Here is a 15,723-nt window from a genome sequence, read left to right as displayed (position 1 = left end):
TGAATCGACTTCTGACAGAAGTGCTGCACGATGGGTGTATCTTGTAGCACAGGGTGAAATCATTATGTACATTGACGATTTGAGGAAAATATAATATACATTTAATATAAAACCTTGAAATGACGCTCTGTGACGCGGCATGATTTAGAACAATTTCCTGAGTCGCCACGGACAGGTGCTGAATGCCGGCGCCGGTGTGTGTACACTCACTGAACACACTGTGTTCAAATTTTAGAGAGGCAGCATTGCGTGGCATGGCACCGAGCTTCGCGTCCGGTGTGCGACCCCCTTAAGAGAGGTTTGTAAACATAGGGCTAAAATACTGTGTTAAAATGTTTTAATTCAGTATTAAAATTTCTACATTTATTTTTCACAGGTATTTTCCCTTGTTATGGTAAGGCAACTGGGTGAAAATATCTCTTAAATGCCAAGGCTTAGATCAACAGTGGTGAGAATTTACCAAGTATGGTCCGAGGAGGGACAAACCACAAACCGGCAACAGGTTGCTGGGAGCCCAAGGCTCATCGATGCACAAAAATGAAATAAAAAAACGTCTGGTCCATGTCAACAGGAGATCGACTGCGGCACAAGTCACGCAAATGTTTAATGATGGTTATGGGAGGAATGTGTCACTCACAACACACAGTGCATCCCACTCTGCTGCATAGCCTCAGACCGAGGAGAGAGCCTATGATGTACACCGGCAAAAACGAATAAGCATGCGAGTGTTGAAACTGGCCTTTGAAGCTGTGGAAGAAGGTCGCCTGGTCCGAAAAAGTCCCTTTTTTTTCACGTACGGTGTCATTTACCTGGGGAAGTGATGGCACCTGGATGTACTGTGGGATGACAACAAGGCGGTGGAGGGCAATGCGCTACTTGGCAATGTTCTGCTGGGAAACCCTGGTTCTGGCCATTCAAGTGGACGTAAAGTTCAAACGTGTCACCAATCTAAACATTGCTGCAGACGATACACACCTTCATGACAAAGAATTCCCTGGTGGAAGTGACCCCTTTCAGGAAAAATGCCACACTGAATGGTTTAAGGGACAATATGTTGCCCTGGCTTCCAAAATTCCACAGATCTAAATCCAATCGAGCATCTTTGGGATGTGCTGGACCGACAAGTTCGATCCAAGTAAGCACTTTGCCACGTACAAGACTTGAATCTGCTGCTAATGTCTTGGTGCCAGATACCAGAGAACACCTTCAGGGGTCTTGGAGGACCAACTACATATCAGGCAGGTGGTCATAATGTTTTGGATCAATTGTTTATGTACATACAATTTAGCAAAAAAAAACTATTTGTATTAAAAAAACGCATTTTAAAGATAATTATGTAAAATCCAAATAAGATTTACAGATCCTTATTAGAAAGGGTTAAAACATTTAACCCCTGGTTTTAAGGGGTTTTTCATGCTTGTCCAGTAAACTAGAAACAATTATTGCACGTGCACCTGTGGAACAGTCCTAAAAACACTTTACAGGCGGCAGACAATTAAAGTCACAGTTACTATAACTTACGACACTAAAGGGACCTTTCTAGTGACTTGGAAAAACACCAAAGGAAAGATGCCCAGAGTCCATGCTTTTTATTTTTACTGGGTTTATAAAAGCAATATCAGACTTACAGTCTGTGATATGGCTTTACATCAGCATGGTTGTGATTACTTGATGTATATAGGTGATACTTTACTATTTTATAGTATTTAGGGAACTAAGGGCTTATCTTTTTTCTTGCCTGCTGCCTTTTAGGCTGTCTTGGTCAGTGGTGAAGTATTTGGGACAAAATGTTCTCGTGTCGCCATCAGCCAGGCAGTGTTGTCATGACGTCCTTTCCCCTCGGCTCTCAAGCGGGTTAGTCTCATGACATTCACTGCCCAGTAATTGACTCAAAAGCATGCAAGGTGCCCTGCTTTGTGCCTGACAGGCCGATCAGGTCAGGCTAGGGTTGGGGCCTCATTAGCCTGTCAGGTTAAAAACAAGGCACCTTTCTGCAATGAAGAAGGAGTGTTTCTCAGAACTCTAATTGAAGCTTGTTTCTCTGTTCCTCCGTTTTCGGCCTCTGACCTGGAAATCGATTGAAGTCTCCCACCATGAAGGACATATCAATTCTCTGAACACATTGAGGAGACAACGAGAGAGCATGCTTCCAAAAGAGCCTCACGTCTGAATCTTCTACTCAAGCTCTATGTTGCCAGAAGCACTCTCCTCTAATTGCAACTTTGGCTCATTGGAAGACACGTGCTTCTACCTACTGTCATTTTTTGTGTGCAAAACTCCATAAAATTCACTGCAGTTTCCAGCTGAAAGGAACTTTAGTTGTTTCTGACTATAGGTGCACAGTTCCTTGCAAAACATTATAAAGATCTCAAAACACTTGTAACGTAGTGTATGGTATAGTACATTTTGAAGTTTATATCACATAACTGGTTCCATATAGCTTTTCTGATGTAGTAAACTTGCTCGGTAACTCACCTGGTACAGCATTGTGTAGCCTATAAGTCTGTTTTGTAATGAAAGAGCTTGACTTGTAGAATCAAGCTAAAATAGCATGGTAGCTTCAGCAAATGCTTTTTAATCGCACATTTGCTTTTGTTAGCACTGTCAGTTTGGTTTTATATGCTGCATTTCAGACGAGGTTGGACGTATGAATATTCCAAATTAAATGTCCCACTTCAGACCCTCAGGTAATCAGAGGTCACGTTCACGTGACCACATGATGTCGCCAACACACAAAGAGAGCATACCGTGGCAAACTATAGCATTAACTATGGCAAAAACAGAATTAAAACAACTAAAAATCTCTTCGAAAACAGCAGATGAAAAACAAAAACGAAAGCATATTACATAACCGTAAAGTTTGTTTTTATGTTTATGCTTGTTGGAAGCAGGACTTGCCGATATCTTGAAAGTCATGTCAAAAGACACGTCTCGCGGAGATCGCCATTGATTGTACCCGGAGTTCACACAGCGAATGTCTGACTTTGAGTGGCGTTCCAGACATTATTTCCTCGAGGGAGAAGGGAAAATCCAAATTCTGAAACAGTATGTCTGGACGCAGCATTAGTGCACGGCAACCTCCCCAAGTTTCTCTTGAAGCCAATACGGAAGTGACTTAAACTGCAATTCATCGACTGGCCACTAGGGACAGGCTCCAAAAGAGAGGAGTTAACCCCAGAGTTCAAGCTGGACCACTTGGCCAGGGGCGAATCTTATTAAGCCCCATGTTAAAATTCCCAACTTTACAACAGAAAAAAACATGTTTACAGCCTGGTACAAATTATGGTTTTGGCCTATACGACTAATTTTGACCTTAATGACAACTGTGAGGGGGGTGAATTTTTTTATAACTCATTCTTTATATAAAGCCTTTAAGTAGTGCATAATTAAGGGCGTGGTTACTTTGAGTGACAGGTGGATAGCCATTAATCCGCCATCTATAGTCATTGCGTCACCTAAGCTCCGCCCACATCCCGCCTTTTTGCCCATTTACTGTTATCTGGCAGTGACTTGCGATGACTCGCTCGCAAGATGGCGACGCCCAGCTCGCCCCTACTTTAAGCATCAGAACGTCTTATCGGAATCCTATGGATGACATCACGGACACTACGTCCATATTTTTTTACAGTCTATGGTGGTAGGCCTACGTTATTTTTTTAACAGCGTTTCATTCATGAACTGTCATGATGTTGTCAGATTCACGTTTATTTTTAAAATAAAACGGTACATGCTTTTAGCACCACTCATTGGACATTTCACTTTGAAAGTGTTGTGAAATGTGCAAGAAGCAATATGTTATATTATTTTGAAGACCATATGCCGCCATGAGCCTGGGTTCGTCTAATTGTGAAACCAGAAAAACTGTTCAATTAGCTCTAAACAGTCTTAATACACAAACATGCATAAGACACACATTATATGCTAAACTCTCAGTGAATAATTAAAAGAAAGATTGGATAAAGTGTCCGTTTATCTCTTAATCAACACACTATTTTCAGGATACACACCCGTCTAGTGTGACAGTGCCGAAAACATAAGGACAACACCTGATACCTCCCGACCAACCGGCGTGTAGTTTTACACTCCTATTTTTCTCCCACCGCAGTCATCTGTTATCTAAGAAATCAGGAAAAAACCTGCTGTATTTTTATTGCAAAATGTATTGTAAAATGAAATAAATGTTAAACAAAATCATTATGAAAAACAACAAAGAAAAAACAAAACAATGGTTTGAAAAAAATTCTAAGCGCTTTACCATTTTCACAGAATAAAAGAAGTGATTTAGCAAAGCATATCTACCTGATCGCACCAAACACATGCAAGCACATTTTGCAGTATAAGGATTATCATTTAGACAAAACTATAAATGGGGTCATGGGATAAAACGAGACTTCAGGACAGTGGAACTTGACACCACGCATGTACCCTGTGACTTTCAGACTAGCTCACTGAATTTCCATTGGTGTTACAGGTGGAAACATCTTTTTCTTATTCATTTACATCACAACCGACAGGGAATCATCAGATGACAAGAATAAGCAAACAAAATGTTTAATGTTTATTTAGCATTAGTATTTTTGTTTGTCTTTTTATGCACATGATAACAGACACACGTGAAATCATTATGAAAAAAAAAAACTAAGGGGGAAAAATAAGACTAAACTGCAAGCAGCTTTTAACAACTACTTCTACAAAGAACTTGATCAGGAAACAGATTACAAGAGACAAAGAAAGGCATTGCTGTTCTGAAAATGAACTGGAGCATTGGTTTTAAGTGATCAGTATATAAAGTGAAAGCTGGGCACAAGTAGGCTCAAGCAACTCCATTCAAATGTACACACATACATGTTTCAAATAAGAAATCACATTCAATAACCGCTCACACATACACACAGCCTATAATGTTAGAGCCCATCTGCAGCTTTTTCTTCTGTTGTTAACCATCTAATATTAATACTGAAAATCATACAAAACAAACAACTACAAAATAATTATAATGTTCAAAGTGTGTGAGTGTGCGTCACTGTTTCACCAGTCATAGCTCTAATGCATTTGCAGCCATATTGCAGCCAGTGTATTTTCAAGTATGGACATTCTAAAACAGTACTTGGCTGAAGAAATGCTTTAAAACTCGTGGTAAAAACAGTTCCCAATATTTATGACTTCAATAATTCTTCCTTTTCGGTTTTGATTCTTAGAGTGATTTGCTAGTGTGATGGTGTTTTGGTGATCTGGGAAAAATATGATTAATATGAACAGTGGATGTATTATACAATATAATACAACAAGAACTGATAACCTTTATATTCTCCACATAAATAACTATGCATACTGGCTTAAATATGTCCACAATTTCATAGTCATTCATAAAAACTTCAATGTAACCACTTTATATTTTGATAAATTATGTGAGTTTTAAATGTTACGGTGCATTTAAAACAATTAGGCCTGTACACTTCCAAACTGAGACTATTACTGGCAACAGTTGACTGACATTGAGTTGTAAAACCAGCATGTGATTTTATAACAGGTTGTCCTGTGGCGTTTTTAAAATTACAAATTAAATAAAACCTCTGAGGGTGATAATGCACTTCAACGCACAAATAATTAGCAGAAGTTCTGTTTATTGCCACTTTAAAAGCTATTTTGAAAAGTTGCAGAACTAAATGTTAGATTGAAATGTTACCAAAAAAGAAAAGAAAAAAAGAAGACATTTGCTTTCCACAGAACATCCGTTGATGAAAATGGCTGAAAGTTAAAAGAAGCAGTAGAGCACCATGGGATATGTTAATTACAGTACCAAAATCCTCCAGGTCACTATTGATTTGTGGAAGCATGTAAGCAAACAATCTTTTGCTCTGATAACAACACTAGTCTGATGCATATTCTAAAAAAACTTGTTTGGGTCATTTTGAGACACACATGCACTCACACATAAAAGCTACTGTATACCCCCTCCCCCATAAAAAAAAAAAAAGGTTTCTCCTAAGCATGATTTGCTAATGAAAGAAACCATACAGTAAAGATGAGCTGAGGGCTTAAAAGCCTAAACATCCATGAACATAATAGTAAGGGTAAATGGCTTAATTCAAATCAAATATATCATTTTGCTCATTTGAACCCTTATCTGCCAAAAAGGGGGACTGTGTGAACGGATGTTACACGTAATCTGCACCCTTCTGAAGAGAAACTAAAGTTGTGCTATCAATTTATTCAGTGACACTAGCTGAGAACAACAAAACAAAAGGAGCAAAGTGGTAAGGACCCTATAAGAATATTAGTATACTGGCTCCTAGAATCTCAAAATGTTGTAAATGGAAGCAAGTTTTGACGTCTAACTATGCTCTAGCATTTTGCATAGCTAACTAGCAATATAGCAACTAGCAGCATTAGCTTGTGCAGATATTTGTCTACAAGGAATGAAGTTGTAAGTTAGCAAAACAGACATAGTTAAAGATTAAAGCAAGGCTGGCAACACAGACACTAGCAAATATGCTCGCTTTCTAATGTCTGATAATTAATATTGCTGAAGAAATGAAAATGAAGTAGGGACGGAGTGCGTGAGACATAAATATAGAACATAAATTAAATTCAGTGCACAACAGTCAACAGTGCTCTGTGCGCAAATAGTATGAGATTTATATAAATAGATAGAGATCTTTGTTGTATTTGGATGTAATGAAACCTGAGGCCCCATGATAGCTTCTTGGTAAAACCACTCATTTCTAAAATTCAAAACTGTTGCTTTTTCCTCAAGGATAAACTCCACATTCAGGACCACTGTACAACTGAACATTAACTCCATTCAACAGGAGAAAAAAACGTCCTCAGGAGTTTTCCATTTATGTTTTCTTGTTTCCTTCCATTCTTCCTTACTTTGGCTTCCTACTTACAGTTCATTGCTATAATGGTTGGTTTGTTTCTTTATTGACCCATGTATTTATTTCCTGGATAGGCCCTGCTCTGAGTGAAGAGTAGTTAATTCTTCTCTTTAGTAAAGCGTTAGTGCTGATTTCTCCTAGTGCTTTACTTTAGTTTCTTCTCTGTACTTTTAACATGGCCGTTTCTTTTGTGCTTGCCATTTGGAATTCCATTATGACAGTGTCCGTTCACCTTCTCCCCTGGAGATGAACCGCGCCCCACTCGTGATTGGATGCGCTTGCCTATTCGGTATAGGCAGTAGCCAAGAAGAAGCAGGCACACTCCTATCACAACGGCAACGTCCAATAAGAAGTACTGGTAGGTGGGGATCTCGTAGACTGCAGAACGGAGGTGTTCAGCGCCACGGTGACGGAGTATATAGCTAATCCAGTAAACCGCCCGAGTCACTGGATGACCAGGCTGATCTTTATGAATCTGAGACAGCAACTGTGCTCGCTCACGATACCTTAATGGAAAAAGAGATGGAGAGGTCTCAGAACATCCAAGACAGCACAAGCACATAACCAACAGTTGATCTTGGCCACAAGATGGCACTATACTACAGTTTCTCATCCTAAACACTTGTTTGCTTATACAGCTCTATAATTCTTCAGGGTCTATGAAAACAACAAGCAAGCAACTTAAACAAATCTGATCTTCACCTTTTTGTGAATGCAATTTAAAACTATTAGTTAATAATAATAATAAAAAATAGATTAATGATTATTAATAATGAAAATATTATAGAGTATTATGTAACATAAGTATTATGTTCATTTAGATTAGTATAAAGTTATTAATTTTAATTTTGTAAATAGCCTAATAAAAAATAGTCTTTTATATACAATGAAAGTAAATGGTGCAATTGCCATCCTCTCATTTTATTTCATTGTGCGTGCGTGCGTGCGTGGGTGCGTGCGTGCGTACGCGCGTGTGTGTGTGCGTGTGAGTGCGTGCGTGCGTAACAATGTACTTTATTCATTTTTATATGAGTATTGTATACACATATGAATTACCTTTTATCTGTAATGACATTAACCATGGCAGTATAAAGGTCTTCCTCACTCATTTTTTTCCACTCAAGCATTATACCCATGCCTTTAGCCTGAACTCGTGTCATGGTGTCATAGTGATCTCCAAACAGCGGAACACCCACCACGGGCACACCGTGATACATGGCCTCATAGATGCTGTTCAAGCCCCCATGGCTCAAGAAGGCCCGTGTGTTTGTCTGTCCTGTGGGTGAACAAGAGATACAATGTGAGAGAAAAAAACACAAATAATCACTGAACATTTACCATAGTCCCTGCATTGTAATCATCAATTCACTGTGGTATTTTGAGTAAGACCATAGCAACAACAAAGTTACTGGTTGGACGGCTCCTCTTTACCATGGTAGCATTAATAACTATGGTTTTCTGGGTGGTTGTAAAGATGTTTTATGTTCTTGGTGGTTGCCAGAGAATTGCTGTGCAGATGCCAATGTATTTTTTTAAAGCTCTATACAAATACAGTGTTTTTCTGGGCAGTAGCAAAAACATTTCTAGGATGTTCTGGGTTGTTGCCAGGGCATTGCTGTGCAGCTGCTTAGGTGTTCTGAGTGTGAGTCACGTTCTATGTTATGTCAGAAGTGAACTGATGAATTGTGATCTCGCCTGAGATCCTCCACCACATCCCGACCTCTCAAGGCTCGATGACTGGTATCTCAGGGCAGTGCACACCCGGAGGTACATAAAGAGGTTACCAAGTTGTGGAAGGCACCCTTTTCTGCTCGAAACTATATGCCTTCTCCGCTGTCACTACCCTCGATAGTGGGGTGGCCAAGGGGTATGTGGAGGCCGCCTGGCCTGGGATGTGGAGGCCGCCTGGCCTGGCCTGGCCAAGTCTCCCATCTAAGGCCTGTAAGTTCTTATCCGTGCTTAAAGTCAAGGCTTACATAGCTGCTGGACAGGCAGCCTCTGCTAACATGCAATGGCCCTTCTGCAAGTCTATCAGTCCAAGGCACCCAAAGAGCTGCATGTAGGTAGATCTGACCCAGGGTTGATGCAAGAACTGAGCACAGCGACAGACCTCACCCTACGTGCAATGAAAGTCACTGCGTGGTCCCTTGGGCAGACAATGTCCACACGTCCAACGCAATCTCTGACTGAACCTGGCAGATATGACAAAAATCGTTTTCTTAACACCCTAATTTCCCAGGTCAGCCTCTTCTGTGGAGCCAGTAGTTGCTGCACTGCAAACTTAGTTCCCACTTCAAGCGCTTATCTGCTCCATAGGTGAGTTACCCACCTGGCGGACCCTGCATGGAGTTCCTCCAGCACCCTCGGCAGTCAGACGCAGTGGAGGAGTCGGACGCTAGGACTAGCACTCGTGTGTATGCCCAGAAGGTCAGCCCCTGTGTTAGACTAGGTGCCCATGTGTTGTGATTACCTACACGTGATCCCATGTTTTCTTCAATGGTAATTATTCCCTGTCGGTAAGCCTGTGTCTTTCCCTTGGCAGAGCCCGTTCTACTCGGTATTGACTTTGCCCTAGCTAGGCTGGTTATATATTGCAGATACCTTGCATTTGTAGCACTGCCCTAATGCTCAGTCCATATGTGTAACTCAATATTACCTCCATATGGGCAAGATGTGGTCTCTTTAGCTTCCCTTTCTTTTTAGAATAGACATGCTTTCCCAGTGTTATCCAAACAGTCTAACTGTGTGGGTAAGAAGGAACAGCAGTGATTGACTCTGTGCATTAAAGCCCTGTCCTTTCTCCACCACATGATGTGTAGGGGGATTTGGCCACTTAAGTGGGGAGGTGGAAGGAGCAGCATTTGTGTCGTTTTGGTAGGGATCCCAATTCGTCAGTTTACATCTGACACAACGATGAATGGGACTGACTGATTGGTAACATCTAGGTTACTAATATAACACCCATTCCCTGATTAAGGGAACAGAAACATTACGTTCCATCTTCACAATCGCTGTTTTACCACTAAACGGCCGGGACACTGTCTCTGCTTTGAAGCGCAAAACTTAAAATGAGCGAGTGCAGCATGCTTCCCTTATACCTGCTTCACAGGGGGTGGTTCTCTCTCGCCAATACCCATTGGCTTGTTTTGTTTACACTCGAAGTTGATTGAGCTCTCAGATGAGATCCCAGTTAACTTCTGGTGTAACATATCTGTTCCCTCCTTCAGTTAACATGTGTTACAGTATTAACCTTTTTAATTTTGCTATGCAGTTGCTATTGTGTTCTGGGTGTTTGCAAGGATGTTACTAGGGTGGTTTGGGTTGCTATTGGCCCATAATGAGCCCACTTTAATATATGCTGTCTCCTACATTTTAACTCTCCAATTAATTGATTTGCCATTTTATCACCTGCCAGTCTGATTGCTTAGAAAAATAATAATAGTAAAAAATATCTGTAATTGACAAGTGATTAGATGTATAATGCATGTGTGTGGCATAAACAGTGTGAGATGAGTTACGCACCAAATATTTATTAATATTTATATAAGGGTTTTGTATTCAGGAAACAGTAATGATGTTTGCCTTACAAAATTCCAAAAGCTATAAAGTAAAAGCCATAATTCTAATAAAAATAAACAATCTTAACTCGTTCCTGCCTGTGCCTGCTAACAATTCTTCCTCTGGATAAGTCACAATGAACAAAGAGTTTTATTGACCATTTCAGAGTTGCTAGTTGTACATTAGCTCATCTAGTACGCTCATATCTCTTTAAAATACATTTAAAAGACAGATAGGGAAATCAAATGTACATTTGCATACTTTTTTGTAAATTTGTAAAAGGGTTTCTCATGGATAAAGTAGGGTGTGTATCACTTTCTCACTGGTACTGACATGAGGCAGGACTGTTTAATTCCATACATAAAGCTGCATACAGTATGTGTAAGTGGATTTCAGGCACTGATTAAAATGGAAATTAAACCGTTGTTGTTTATTGTGACAGTTTTGACCATTGTTCACTGATCTTAAAAGTTTAGTCCAGCTGAACCTCAAACAAGTAGGTGTTTGTGTTAAAAAGCTGAGGGTCCTTAATGAAGAAATGCCATGGGTTCATCCTGTCTATCAACTTTGTGTATCAGATTTGTTCTTGTCATTATCTCTAGTGCAATGAGAAGACCAAACAAATGGAAGACCAAAGCACAGGATGCATCAACTAGGTCTTTCAGAGAACAGGAAGTGTGACGGACAGCAGAAAGACAGTGAGACAAAGAGAGAAAAGAATGATGGAGACAGAAAGGTCCTCTGTGACCTCAAGCCCATGGTGCACAATGAGACAGAAAGTCATTCACACAAACAAACACACACGCAGGCTTTGTGTCTTCTAATACAACAGAGGCATTCTCAGAAAAGACCAGTGAGGAAAATGAGCTCTCTCAAACATTTTCTGTAAGTCAAAAGAGGTCAAACGTTTTCTGTAAGTTGCCACAAGGTTTTTACACACTGTTGCTGGCCCATTCCTCTATGCAGATTTCCTCTAGAGCAGCAGTGATGTTTTGGGGCTTTCGCTGGGCAACACGGATTTTCAACTCCCTCCAAAGATTTTCTATGGGGTTGAGATCTAGAGACTGGCTAGGCCACTCCAGGACCTTGAAATGCTTCTTACGAAGCCACTCATTAGTTGCCCGGGCTGTGTGTTTGGGATCATTGTCATGGTGAATGACCCAGCCATGTTTCATCATCAATGCCCTTGCTGATGGAAGGAGGTTTTTTCTCCAAATCTCACAATACATGACCCCATTCACTCTTTCCTTTACACGGATCAGTCGTCCTGGTGCCTTTGCAGATTAACAGCCCCAAAGCATGATGTGTTCACCCCCATGCTTCACAGGAAGTATGGTGCAACTCATCATTCTTTCTCCTCCAAACACGACAAGTTGAGTTTTTACCAAAAAGCAATATTTTGGTTTCATCTGACCATATGACATTTACCCAGTCCTCTTCTGGATCATCCAAATGCTCTCTAGCAAACTTCAGACTGGCTCCGAGATGTAAAGGCTTAAGTAGGGGGACACATCTGGCAGGATTTGAGTCCTTGGCGGCATAGTGTTACTGATGGTAGCCTTTGTTACTTTGGTCCCAACTTACTGGAGGTCATTCACTAGGTCCCCCCATGTGGTTCTGGGATTTTTGCTTACTGTTGTTGTGGTCTAGTGGTGTTTTATGTCTTCCATTTTCTAATAATTTCTCCCACGGTTGATTTCTTCACACCAAGCTGCTTACCTATTTCAGATTCAGTCTTCCCAGCCTGGTGGAGGTCTACAATTTTGTTTCTGGTGTCCTTTGACAGCTCTTTGGTCTTGGCCATAGTGGAGTTTGGAGTCTGACTGTTTGAGGTTGTGGACAGGTTTCTTTTATACTGATAACGAGTTCAAACAGGTGCCATTAATACAGGTAACGACAGAGGAGCCTCTTAAAGAAGAAGTTACGGGTCTGTGAGAACCAAAAAACGAAAACGTGCTTTTTTGTAGGTGACCGAATGCTTATTGTCCACCATAATTTGCAAATTAATTTAAAAAAAAAAATTTGATTTTTGGGACTTTTTTTCCCATTCTGTCTCTCGTAGTAAAATGTACCTATGATGAAAATTACAGGCCACTTTCATCTTTTTAAGTGGTAGAACTTGCATAATTGGTGGCTGACTAAATAATGTTTTGCCCCTCTGTAGCTATGGTGTATGCTCGACACAGGAATATAAATTGGGCTTAAGCTGTGTAAAATAAGGTCAAGCAGAATAAGGCATTAATATGCTTTATAAGTACTAATAAACAGCCATAACCTAGTAATATGCATGCTAATAACCAACTAGTTAGTAGAGAGAATTAGACCCTAAACTAAAGTGTTACCTAAAATTCCAGAGGAAACATTCAAACTTCATATGTCTTTCTAAAAATTTCATTGGTAACACTTTACATCAAGGTTTCATTTTGTCAACATTAGTTAATGTATTAACTAACCATGGTAAATACTGTACATTTGTTACCATATTTGTTCATCTTTGTTAATTGTATTTAATAAAAAAATACAGCAGTTCATTGTTTGTTCATGTTAGTTCACACTGCATTAAGAAATAAAAAAAATTAATAATGTATTAACATTAACAAAGGTAAATAAACGCTGTAGAAGTATTCTTTATTATTAGTTCATGTTACAACGTAGTTAACTAATGAAACCTTATTGTAAAGCATTAACCATGTAATTTAATTTAATAAGAGATAGTATGTATACTTACCCAACAGGTCGTTCTGTGGCATCCAGTCCACTAGTTTAGTATTGTTGCCAAGATTAGGGGGAGGAACTCCAGAGAACCTACAGAAAGATTTAATTCAGTAAAATTCAGACAGCTCTTTCTTTAAACTCTTTCTTAAAACCTACTGAAGGAGACAATTGTCAGAAAAAAATTAACTTGTAGGTCACAAAGAATTTGTTAGTTATTCAAAAAATCATAGATACATTGTAGGATCAAGGGAGCAAGGCATACTGGGGGTGGGGGGTACATTAGAGACAAAGAGAATGAGAGAGGGAGTGACCAAATATTTTGCATGCATAGATTAGTTTAGTAACAAAGCGTACATTCAGAAGGCAAATAAAAAGCAAAGATGAAAGACAATCAACCACATGGATGCATGCCATGATTTTGATGAATAAAGAGCAATAACCATTAAACTTTACAGCCTGTCATTGAAGGGAACATGGAACTGTTTTCAAAACCCCTTTGACTATGTAAAGTGACAGATTTTCAAATAAAACAGAATATTTAAACAGCAAAACCAATGTAGAATGGGAACTGGAAGTGGAAGTCAATTACTGTCACCTAAAACAATGCCTAAAATAGCTGCATAATGCTATTGGTTGGCTTTTTTTTTTTTTTTTTTTGCACTCCATGGCCTAGGTGACAACAGCAGAAAAGGGGATTCATTTCAGATAACAATTTATTCTTTAGAACAACATGCACTGTGAATTATACTTAAAAACACCAGGAACACACACTACTGTATATTGAATACTGAAACATGTACTAAAGTCAACTGTAATTTCATTTTGGCTTTAAAGCGGTCTTAAAGTCTTTGGATATCTGCTGAATGACTAATTAAACCAACATCAATAGTTCTTTAGTGGGGATTATATGAAGCCTTTTATTTAAGTCTCAAGACTTATCTAAGATCCAGGATTAATGTGTGTCTTCCCTGTCATACAGGCACACAGCCTACAGGCCAGTGTGTGCCAAACCTCATGACAAACATTCTACAGTTACTAAGAAACCTGACAGGTGTCAGTGACTCTAATTGCCATTACTATAATGGAGGCACGTATCAGAAAGAAAGTGTTCAGACCATATGTTCATGATATAACAACAGTGGTATATGTTTGTGGATACCTGGAGAGTGCTTGTCTATCTGTACATTTTATTTATCTGGTATGTGTGTGTTCCCTGGGCATTTCCAACTCCCAGCAGTGTCCTCATTAGTAAAGGCTTGCCATGGCACATTTGCATGAACGCAAGAAAGCAACTGAGATTATATGGCATGACTACAGGAGCCATGACAATATGAATGGCTATGACAACATAAGGTGGTGCTATTTATAAGCAAGCAGCTTCACTTAGGAAAAGATAAAGAGGAAAGAACTATAAAAGTTTTTTTTTAGCTTTCATAGAGAAACAAAATTCCTTCAATGAGAGACTGAAAGTTTGCATGCACTTGTGACACATTTTCTACTGTCAAGTCACACATGATGCCACACATCAATCTGTCATACGGATGTCACACATCAATCTGCCTTTAACTCGAAAAAGGCTTAGTCAACCACAGGCACAAGGATCAACTCAAAAATGACTTTACTTCCAGTCTTCAATAAACTTTTTACAGTCTGATCTGCATTGCAATATATATGTTGATTTTTATATCCATTCACATCCAACACCATTTATCCAACAGATGGAATTTAGTTTGGTTTGATTGTAGTTAGTTTAACTGAAGACAGATATCTTGGTAATTTAGGCTCAAATTAGGTTGATAACCTTAAAGAAAACGTCTCGGGTTACTATTGTAACCCTTGTTCCCTGAGAGGGAACGAGACACTGCGTCGTCGAGTGACGACACTCTGGGAACGCCCCCAGCGTGACGGCTCTGAAGTATGAATGAAATCAGCCACCAATCCGATTGGTGCAACGTCGTGACGTAACCGGCGACGGCGTACACGGAAGCTATAAGAAGGCGCCGCCCCAAACAACAGACAGCCTTTGCGATGAAGCGAGCGCTCTACGTGTAGGTGTGGCGACGAGACGCAGTGTCTCGTTCCCTCTCAGGGAACAAGGGTTACAATAGTAACCCGAGACGTTCCCTATATCGAGGGAACTCAACACTGCGTCGTCGAGTGACGACACTCTGGGAACGTCAATACCCACTATGCCACACCGAGACACGCCCATCCTGGTGTGAAGCTGGAGCCCAGGCACACTCAGGACGCAAGCACTCTAGCACCCGGCGTAGCCGGGAGGTCCAGCTTATAAAATCTTATAAAGGTGTGTGGATTAGCCCAACCCGCCGCCTCACAAATCTCAATAAGTGAGGCTCCCGAAAGGAGGGCCACTGAGGAGGCCAAGCCCCTCGTAGAGTGAGCCCTCACGGCCATGGGTGAAGGCATATTGCGCACCCGATAAGCCGTGGCTATCGCCTGCACGATCCAGTTACTAATAGTCTGTCTCGCCGCAGGCAACCCTTTCTTAGGGGGGCCAAAGCACACCAGAAGCTGGTCCGATTTCCTCCATTGAGCCGACCTGTCTAGA

At 40.3% G+C, this 15,723-nt stretch overlaps 1 protein-coding gene across 1 annotated transcript in view; it reads right to left on the bottom strand.

Annotated features, from left to right (window-relative positions):
* Positions 1–4,545: 4,545 nt before the first annotated feature.
* ugt8 (UDP glycosyltransferase 8) overlaps positions 4,546–15,723 on the bottom strand; it is a 38,081-nt gene continuing 26,903 nt past the window's right edge. Inside the window, exons 4-6 of the mRNA XM_067441779.1 lie at positions 13,168–13,244; positions 7,938–8,157; positions 4,546–7,387 (exon numbers count right to left, since the gene is read on the bottom strand). Of these exons, the coding sequence (XP_067297880.1) occupies positions 7,027–7,387; positions 7,938–8,157; positions 13,168–13,244 (658 nt within the window). The 3' untranslated portion in view covers positions 4,546–7,026. The remainder of the gene's footprint in view (positions 7,388–7,937; positions 8,158–13,167; positions 13,245–15,723) is intronic.

The sequence above is a fragment of the Pseudorasbora parva genome, chromosome 4 (assembly GCF_024679245.1).
Source record: "Pseudorasbora parva isolate DD20220531a chromosome 4, ASM2467924v1, whole genome shotgun sequence".
NCBI classification, from domain to species: domain Eukaryota; kingdom Metazoa; phylum Chordata; class Actinopteri; order Cypriniformes; family Gobionidae; genus Pseudorasbora; species Pseudorasbora parva.
This window is presented reverse-complemented; position numbering and strand designations above follow the sequence as displayed.